Source organism: Sphaeroforma arctica (genome assembly GCF_001186125.1).
Source record: "Sphaeroforma arctica JP610 unplaced genomic scaffold supercont1.300, whole genome shotgun sequence".
In the NCBI taxonomy this organism is placed as follows: Eukaryota; class Ichthyosporea; order Ichthyophonida; genus Sphaeroforma; species Sphaeroforma arctica.
In genome coordinates this window covers 39,756-50,011 of record NW_014040258.1, presented here as the reverse complement: position 1 = coordinate 50,011, position 10,256 = coordinate 39,756, and the positions used below count along the sequence as shown (strand labels likewise).

The following is a 10,256-nucleotide window of genomic DNA, read 5'->3' as shown; positions in this document are numbered from 1 at the left end:
TTAGTAGGTCAGCAAGCGAATATATGGAACATTCGATAGTAACAGTGTTTTGTCAACACCGGCCCGAATTGACTCTGCACATATCTTCCGTTGTCGACTTACTTGGCCCAAGCTTCAAACGGGAATTTACTGGCCACTTCTTCCCATCAATCTTTCCTGAACCACTACAGCGACTATGAGAGTCATACCATATGTTCATACATTGTATCATACATACATGCCATTTTTGAAATAAATAATATAAATCCCTATTATTGTCCAAGAATATTTGGTTTGTTACCCAATATCTATTATGATTTACACAATACATGTCCGAAATGCAAATCTACCAACGCCACAATACGTGCATCGCCAGATAAGCCTCGAGCCCGACGTCTGGTATCACGGGACTGCTGTTTTTATATACTATCTCGCTGTACGTGGCAAGTGTATTGAATGTAAAGGATTTAACTTTCATCTGCACGACCCGCAAGTATTAGCAGCACTTGACCCGCAAGTACTCGAAGTACGTCCAGAACATGCACGACCCGCAATTATTAGCAGCACTTGACCAGCAAGTATTAGAAGCACTTCTAGAACATGCGCAGCTCGACTTCTCAGCTTATTTGACACACAGGAGTGGTGTTGATGTTGCAGCAACAGTTTATAGAGAAGGAACCACAGGAGTGGTGTTTTGATGTTGCAGTAATAGTTTCAAGAGAAGGGAACTATCCGTGATTTACAAGTGAGTGTCAAGGAAGCGCACATGCAAAGGCTATATCTGCGAATGATGTATTGCTTATCAATGTCGGTGTTGAAGCGTGACCAATGCGATCCTGTGGCTATCATCTAGCCTGACTACAGGACAAAAGCAAAACTTTTGTCCGCACACAAAAACTTCTACGTTTCACACAGGTGCGCTGCTGTAACGCTGCTGGGCAAACATCATGATCCTTCCTTAGTATCGACATCCTCGTGCTTGTGTATTGCTGCTATACGTGTCTGCTCAGCTAAGGAGCGAAGTTTAGGTATACAATCCCGCGCCACTTGCGCACTAGTCAAACAGTACTATACTATCTATTTCAGATCAAATTGCATAGGTGTATCGTCGTACAAGTCTCACTATTCGCCACTCTACATTTCGTCAATCATAACCCGCAACTCCTGAATGTCTCGTATCTTATCCTCCTCCTCTTCTTTGGCGAGCTCCTCTGCTTCTGCTTTCTTTTCCGCTTCTTCCTGTAGCCTTCGTCTTTTAAGTGTACAATTCTCTCGTTGGTGACGAATAGCTAAACTACTCACGTGAGATCGGAAAGTTAAGTGATGGTATACAGCTTTGTCCTTTATTTTTCTTTTAGATCTAGGGTTGAATCCTCGTGCTCGCCTGACGTGTTTTACGAATATGAGATCGTGAAAGTCCGTTGGTCAGAAGTGACCCTCACCTTGAAAATAATTCTTGCCAGTTCCAGACGGACAGCCATCTACAACGCAGTCAACCATCTACAACGCAGTCAACCATCGTCTAACGCGCAGCAAATAAGTACACATACACGGTGTGTGAAACTGTAAATGTGTGTTGTGAAAATAGTGGCGCCCAACATTTGATAATTGATTTCTATTGATCAAGACTCAAATAATCAATTTCTGGTTGGTTGATTTATTTTAAGGATCTCAAGAGAAATTGGCCAATCAAAACAGAAGTAGAATGAACATATATGTACCCAAATGTAATTTCTACTTTTTTTAGATGGTCATGAATAATCGAATATATATAATAAATTCTCTCACACACTATCTAACAGTATATACCGCTTGAGAGGACCTCGCTTTTTAACGCAATGCAGCCCCAGAAAAAGAAGCGTAAAAAGGGCTCAGGTGGTGTACGTGCTGGTGCTGGGCGAAAGAGTGTGGCCTCTGGGATCACGAAGACCCTTCCGGACGAGACCCTTCCGGACCGCCAGATCACGTTGTTCGGTGGGTTAGCCAGATCAACATTATCCAGAACAGCATCACAGGAGACAGCAATCGCACATGCCAGCTCAGATTCCCAAGCACTTGACCAAGAGGGCGAGGCTGATGAGCAGACAATAGTTTCACCCGCAGCCTCCATAGTAGGAGACACGACCATACTAGTGGCCGCCTATGCGCCCGATAGTGGCCGATACTACGGTTGTAAACGAGGAAGCTGTGACAACCACTGGGTCAACTACTATCGTGCAAACTTCCGTAGAAACCTTGGACGTGTACCTCCCTGTCGAAACAGCTGCTCACCCATCGTACAACAATGCGAGGGACAGTACAAACACACCAGACCTAGACTATAATGCTGCCCCCAATATAGTTGTTGATTATATTGAGAAGATCTATGACAAAGTAAGTCGTGCATGTAATAACTTTTACCCTATCATGTTGTTGAATTTTATGCGCGGTTCGATGTGGATACGCGCTCCAGATCCTTCGTTGAACTTGCGGAGCGCAAGAGATAGCAATCTAGTACCTAATGCTTACTACTAAGCATTTCTCCTATTATTCCGGTTCGGATTTATAGGGCCACGTGTACGATGCTGTCGGCGCTGTGTTGGTTGTTGAGCCGTATGTTTATCAGTGTTCATTGAAACTGGCTCAGGAATGTAAGCACCATCGGCCTGCATAGTCGAAGGCAAAAAGGCCATACTATTATCGCTCACGGTTTCTTCCAGTACTACTACATGGGCTTTCTCTTCGACTTGTCGGTTGTGAGCTTGTGCTTCCTCTGCTTCAGCTGTCACACGTTCAGAAACATCAACATCATTTCTCAATTGTGAATGAAGATGTCGGACATCGCTTTGAGTCTCAGCAGTTGTATGGAAACGCTCGTTGTTTTCGTAGAATTGCGCTCGCGCTGTGTCAAAATGCATGGGCAATTTCAGGAATATATTGGATCCGTCTACTCTTTATTCCACTCTTGAGCCAACATTCGATTCTTCTCGGCCCGGGACACATCGTACCACAGCCATTTCTGAGCTGTGCGCATGTCACGACACAGACATGGCATCCCTTGTTCTCTAGCTGTATGCTGATGATCGTAAATGTTAGGGCGAGTTGTGTATTACGCAGCCTTTTTCCTAGATTTACCAAAAAGGTATCGTCAAACAGATGTCGTAGGTGAGCAACACCGAATGATTCATCGGTAGAAACATAATCATCCGGCCATGAATATAGTTCACCGATACAGTTTGGATCATATGGCCCTTCATATGCACGCACGCGAAATCTCTCACCGGTAAGTTCAGTAAACAGCATCGCGCACATATCAACCACATGTGTGTCAGAGTGTCCAAGATCAGGTGCTCCGTTATATCTGATATCTTGATTGTAATTACGCTTATGGCGCATGTATGCCATAAAATAAGTTGCTAGCGCACTACTAGTTATCCTATAACCGAACTTGCGCGATACAGTTTGATGGACTACGGATTCAACGCTATTAGTACTGCGAAAGCACATCCAGAGTCGGAGTCCATCGCTGACTGTCTGATTGCTACTGTAGGGTTACTCCGGGCGGGTCGGATACATATTCATCAGCAATTATCCCGAGTATTTTTGAATAACTTTGCCCCACTCTGTGAATCAACTTTGTCTTTTATAGCATCAAACACTCTTTTCACGCGATTGTGCAATACCCTAGGCCCTGGTACTATCCTCCTTACTATCTTCCGTATATACCTCTTACCGCGGGCTGTTTCTAAGCATTGATTATTATAAGTTTTTTCGCCTTATCATGTGCATTATCTATGAAGAGTGCATCGCGAAAGAGCTGCCAGAATTTCCAAGGGTAACCATGACTCTCACTGGCTGGTAGCATATCCATCAAATGAAATACATCCTTCAGAACATGTCTGTGTACGCGAATAAGCTCATGTGCATCTTCGTTCTCAAACTCAGCAAACATCCTCTCAAACATAGTTACTAACCCATCTTCACCCAATACATCAAGAGCGTTTTGCACTTTCTCAATACTAGCATCACCGCCATCGGAATCATCGTTCTCATCAAAACCGAGCTCATTATTTCGTACATCTCCATACTTGTCCACTAAGATTAAAGACAGTGCGAGTGCTGGGGTAAGTGATAAGGCCATCCTTGTACGTGCGTAAACTCGTGTGTGTGAGTGTGTATGTATTAATCCCTACTTACGGTTCTACAACGATGATTTGCTCGCTCTGAAGCAGCAGCTGTCGTCACTGTAACGGGCGCCGTTGCCTGACTCTTTCCCTGAATACACCTGTAAGTTGTACATGGTAATAAAAATTAAAGATGTTTAAACTAGTTGGTTGCATGCCAGTATGTGCTTATGAGTTTGTACTTATGTTTGTTTTAATATATGTAAGCGTGTATGCATCAATGCAAAATAAATACACACAAACCCCCCATATATATACACACAAATATTTTTATCTTCTTATATGTATTTATCTAGGTGTACATACCATGTATACACACACCATACATACAGACACACACATACACACCCCATATACACACATATATATTTTTATAATTTTATATGTTTTTATCTAGTTGTACACACCATATATATACACACCATACATACTCGCCCACACACACATACCATACATACAGACATAAACACACACCCCATATAAAAACACATACACACAAATATTTTTGTATACTTATATATGTACTTATCTAGGTGTACACACAATGTAATATATATATATATATATATATATATATATATGATGGATATGTTTATATTTTTATTAGTTACGTGTACACGCCACATACACACAAACTATACATACACGCACACACACACACACAAACCCCGCACACGTACACACGTTCACCATAGTAGTAGCTGATGCATCGATTATTAGTGATGCATGCGCATGCTTTGTTCAAAAACCATAGCACAACTTACACGTTTTTCTTGTTGGAAGATTCCCTCTCATATCACGCAGCCGCACAAAGGTTGAAAATGCTCAAGGTTGTAAAATTTCATCCACAGTTTTATTGTATTATACTATCGATAATGTGCTATAAGTAACAACTAACGAGTAAGTAGCGCACATCATATGTATTAACAGCATGTAGGCATGGTAGTATTTAGCGTACTTCTTTAGCTAGTTGAATGTTTGTACCAGTATATGGATGTATTGGCATCAACCAATAGATCGACGCGCTTGAAGATCATTCGAGGCTCTCTGAAGTCTGAGAGAGGTCAAGGGTCGAAATCATACCAATCAACAGTGGTTCTAAGGTTTAACGTAGTGGAATGTGACTACTTGTTCCAATAAAATCCTCATGTATTACCCTTGACCTTATTGACTAATAGGATCTATTTTGAGGATCAAGCTTAACATTTTATTCCAATAAATTTCTTATGTATTACAGACCTTGACATGACCTTGACCTTATCGACTAATGGGATCTATTTCTAAGGTCTAGCTTGACATTTTGTGATGTGTCTATTGGTAAGCTCGACATCCCTTGACGTGTCGACTACCTCTATTTGTACCGCTCCCTACATAAGTAAGATATCATAGTTTACTGTGATATGACAGAATAATATATTGAGTATTGTACTGGTTATATTTTGAATATTTTCTTTGTACGTGAATATAGTGTATACTCAACGGTCACATATCTATAATTTTGATGAACTGCATAGTATATATATATCGGTATATACTATTATATATATGTGTGTGTAGTGTATAGTGTATATGATCACTTAATTCGTGTGTTCACGTTGATAAAAATGGGAAGTTTAACTATTTTTATACATATTTATACTTTTATATTATTGTATATAGTACTGTCCAACAATAATAGTGATTACGTATATATGTTTGAAATTGTACAAGTTGTACAAAAAAAATATTATTTTTATACATATGATATGAACAATTTGTATTAATATTTAACATATAGTATTTTATGTTTCGTCCCATGAGAGATGCCCCTGGCACTCAGCATTGCTATTAACTTGTTTGAATTTGTCAAATAATACAAAAATTAAAAATTAAAAATTGTCGTCGTAACGATACAAATACCTGACTTTTCTGTTATAAGATGCTCATATTATGTGAATAATAAATTGTACATAGCCATAACCTTTATACATAATACAATTATTATAGAAAAAATACACACCAAGTACATATAATGTAGCGCTTCGAATTTTAAAAATATGGAACGGTCATAACATATGAAACTACAGTTGGACACTCAGTATTTGACTTACAAGCATATAACCTTTCTTACTGCTTGTGGTGTCTTCTTGTGAATTGATTCGCCTTGTCGTGCTGGTACATGAACCATGGTGGTTCCTTTCGATGTCCAGTTCGAGGTTTGCATGTGGTGTCTTGTGTATTGATTCACCTTGCTGTGTTGGGACATGGACCATGGTGCTTCCCTTCGATGTTCATTTCGAGTTTCTAGTTGGGTGAACAGTCCGGCCAAAAGGCAGCTTGGTTCGGTTGGGAGTGTCGGACCTGACAAGTATTAGAGTGTCACCCTTAGGACTATAAAAATATTCATCATTAAATGTTGGCTCGAGTATTTATACTCATTTCTTTTTGCATGAAAATTATATGACCAAGGAGGAAAATCTCTGTGGGGAAAATAAAATTGTAGTCTGATCCCATTTGGGTGCTCGGACTCTTATGTTTGTCCATTGTGTACCAGGTTTCCCTCACCCCTTGCGGGCACCGATTGTTGAGAGTTTTAAAAACTCCGACCCATGTTCGTACGAGTAGGCCTTACCTGTACTTACCTGGCGGCCTTAGATTCCTGATCTGTCCATCCACAGCACCTACTTGTTACTATGTATCACCTTAATGCAATTACTATTACTCATACATACTTATCTTAATGTATTTAACTATTACTTATACATGTTTTTAGTACCTAGTTGACTATGCCATTTACCAATATATAGCACCCGTTCGACACACCCTTGTTTCTGTTCCACGGTCATAGTTCTTCTGTTATCCCTATGATGGCGTCCTCAATCGCTACTGTTGTTGTGTCTCCATCTTATGGGTGGCTAACTTCCATGTCTAGCTACGTATGTGTGTATCTTGTTAAGCTAACTTCCATTGTATACTTGCACCGTCTATGGTTTACGTGCACTAATTATGTACACACACTATTACTCGTGCTTTTCCTCCACCTATTATCCTTATGGTACTTTGTTTTCTTACATTGTACAGTTTGTATCTTGAAATATTTGGAGACAATCAGATCGATTTTATCTTTTCATAGAATCACTGAATCACCCACTTGTTTGTGGGGCTTCAACAATACCTTGATATCCAAATATGGCCATGTAAGAACTCATTCTAAAAAACGTACTATTATAATACATTTTCTACTTACAACAGTATGTGAACTTAATAATAAAAATATTGAAATAACTTCGTGAGCCTCCCTTCGGTATATTTATTACAGTCTATGACTATTTACGTGAGATCCACGAGCCTCGTCTAACCACGTTTATCTCAATTCTGGGAAACAGGTTTTCTTCATCCAAGGGGTTCTACTACAAAATAATGCAAAATAAAATAATTATATATTCGCGTTTCATTCGCGCCCTGCGTTTGCGGTTTATATGGCACACCTTTCTTATGGCATATGCCTGATACGAGTACTAGCGATTCCATTACGTCATCGTAGAACTCACTACCGTTATCAGTACATATAATACCTGGCCACCCGTGGTCAGCAAAGACTTGGCAACATAATTCTGTCACGGTCTGTGTATTCTTATCCTTTAATGGATAGAGCAAGTTAAACCGTAACGCCACATCAAAGAAGTGGCATACGTAACGGTCGCCTGTGCGCTCGGACGTGGGCAGGTCAACCAGATCAATGATGACCCTGCGCCATAGAACATCTTCAGTCACACTCTTAAGCGGTGCGAACCCATAGCGCTTGATCTGATTGAGATCACAGTCTGTACATGACTGATATACTCTGTCAACTAAAGTTGCCAGCTTCGGGTGCGCGATCCTATTTCGCTTGGCATCTTTAAGTGCGTCTACTACGTTCTGGTACTTCAACTTATGGTTTTGCGTCAGCCAAGCAATAATGCTTTCATCATTCTGCTCCTCCAGAATAAAGGTAGGTGTTAAGAATCCATTTGCGTGGTCTCTAAGTCTGTAGTGTTTCTAGACTCCTGTCCTTCTTTTGCATGAGTGTCATAAGTGCGCTCATGTGCGTTTGATACACCTGATCTATTTAATAGTCGCATTATATGTGTATACGCTTCAGGATTGTCTTTCATTAATCCCTTTAAAAATAAGGGTTGAAAGACCTCGGGCTTGGACTTTATGTTATTAAACAGAGTCCTAGCCAGAGACTGACGCTTCTTAACAGTGTCATTAGCAAATTGTATTTCTTGTGCACAGACTTAAATGCTGTGTTGCCTTTGAACTGGTTAACGTTCAATTGGGTAGAGAGTGGAATCTCTGATTCTTTGACCTTGTTAAGGAAGGCCTCAGAAGGGGTCCATTTGGTTGTTCCAATGGGACCTATACGACATATTATAGTATGTCTCCAGGGCGTCGTCTGGACGGCTCGGGTACCCTGATATAAGAAAGTATCTACTTCCCTATCTAAATATACTGGCTCGCATTGTATCATGCTTATCAATTTATTGAGCCATGGATATTTACTTCATAATGGGCAACACAACGTGATGGTAGCTATATGTATATGAACATAATTTAATAGCTGGGCAATTAACTGCCATGGTGGATTAACCTACGCATTATGTTTAGAGAGGTCTATTTGAAAAGCGTCTCCCAAAGGATAATTTAAAGTCCTGTAATTCGATAGTTGTGCATTATGATGTGCAGCGAACATATCTATGGTATGTGGCCCAAATATTTTTTGAGCCAGTTCAACCCACCTGGGATTACACTTCCAGTCGGTGGCTAGTAACTCACGTACGGATTTATTAAAGTCCGGTACAAAGCGTGATAACATATCCAGTAAATGGTTATGTATTCCTGGCAGATGTTTGATATCAAAATGAAACTTTGATATTGTATCATGCCAGCAACTCAGTAATTGTGAGTCGGGTTTCATCTCTTTCATATATTGAAGAGATTTCTGATCACACATCAGCGTAAATGCTGTTCCGTATAAGTAATCTCGGAAGTGTGTTAGAGCTGCCACTATGGCTAATAGCTCTTGCTTAACAGTTGAATAATTCAACTGTGAAGTATTCATTGCTCGACTAAAGAATTGTATATATCTAGGTTTGTCATCTATAACCTGATGTAATACACCTCCTAAGGCTAAGTCGGAGGTGTCCGTTGCTATTTCAAACGGCACACCATCGACTGCTCCTTGTACAACTGGGGCATGTTGGACTGCGTGTTTGAGCGCTTTAAACGCGTCATCACACTCTTTAGTCCACAAGTCTCCTAGTTTGCCTTTATGACATATTAAGTGTTTACTTAAGGTAATCAGCCAAGTGTGGTACTCCATCTGAAAAGAAGTTTACAAACCCACACATGCTGTTAACATCTCTTCCTGTAGTTGGTGTTCGCCAATTTAACAGGTGTACTACCTTACCGAGGTCGATTTTAATTCCTTCCCCAGATATATGGTAGCCTAAGAGCTGGATTTCGCTCATTGCAAAGTGGCATTTCTTCTCGTTAATTTCGAAGTTTTGCTCGTTGAGTCTCTAAAGGACTCGTTTGACTAATGCGGTATGTTCGCCCTTTGTCTTAGAAAAGATGACTATATGATCTATATAGATCTGCACGTTAGGCATGTCTGTAAACATTTCTTCCAATACTTGTTGGACGAATGCTGGTAAAGAGTGTAACCCGAAAGGTGCACATCTGAACCTGTATTGTTTACCTTTCCACGTGAAACTAAAGTTTACGATGTGGTTAATATACCTGCATTTGATGGTATCCTTGTGTAAGGTCTATAGTTGTAAATACTGTAGCACCTTCCATCCTTCGCAGTAGCTCGTTAATACGAGGTAAGTGAAAGCTATGAGTCGGCAAAAAAAAAAATGAACAGTCGCGTGTTTACGTCGCAACTTGGTGTACAGGCTCTCACGGTCGTTATTCCCTATGTTCTTACAGAACACGTGCATAACCAGGAACTCGTACCATCGATATGCCTTGTCCTTTGTTATATCTGGACGTTTGAGGTCAGCATCTAGCTTCAGAATATAACTCTGAATGGGCGTGTTCTCAACTGGTTCAGTTAAAATTGAACTCAGTCCAGGGCTACGCATGTCC

The 10,256-nt window shown here is 40.4% G+C and overlaps 3 protein-coding genes across 3 annotated transcripts; 1 reads left to right on the top strand and 2 right to left on the bottom strand.

Annotated features, from left to right (window-relative positions):
- Positions 1-1,817: 1,817 nt before the first annotated feature.
- Positions 1,818-2,465, top strand: SARC_04969 (hypothetical protein; the record flags this gene model as incomplete). The annotated part of the gene is made up of 3 exons (XM_014301182.1): positions 1,818-2,133; positions 2,210-2,352; positions 2,454-2,465. 3 exons carry the CDS (start codon positions 1,818-1,820, stop codon positions 2,463-2,465), a joined length of 471 nt encoding a protein of 156 aa, XP_014156657.1.
- A 24-nt stretch (positions 2,466-2,489) lies between these two features.
- Positions 2,490-3,354, bottom strand: SARC_04968 (hypothetical protein; the record flags this gene model as incomplete). The annotated part of the gene is made up of 2 exons (XM_014301181.1): positions 2,490-2,860; positions 2,967-3,354. 2 exons carry the CDS (start codon positions 3,352-3,354, stop codon positions 2,490-2,492), a joined length of 759 nt encoding a protein of 252 aa, XP_014156656.1.
- A 349-nt stretch (positions 3,355-3,703) lies between these two features.
- On the bottom strand, positions 3,704-4,099 carry SARC_04967 (hypothetical protein; the record flags this gene model as incomplete). The annotated part of the gene is made up of 1 exon (XM_014301180.1): positions 3,704-4,099. The coding sequence occupies one exon, from the start codon at positions 4,097-4,099 to the stop codon at positions 3,704-3,706; it is 396 nt and encodes a 131-aa protein (XP_014156655.1).
- Positions 4,100-10,256: the final 6,157 nt, after the last annotated feature.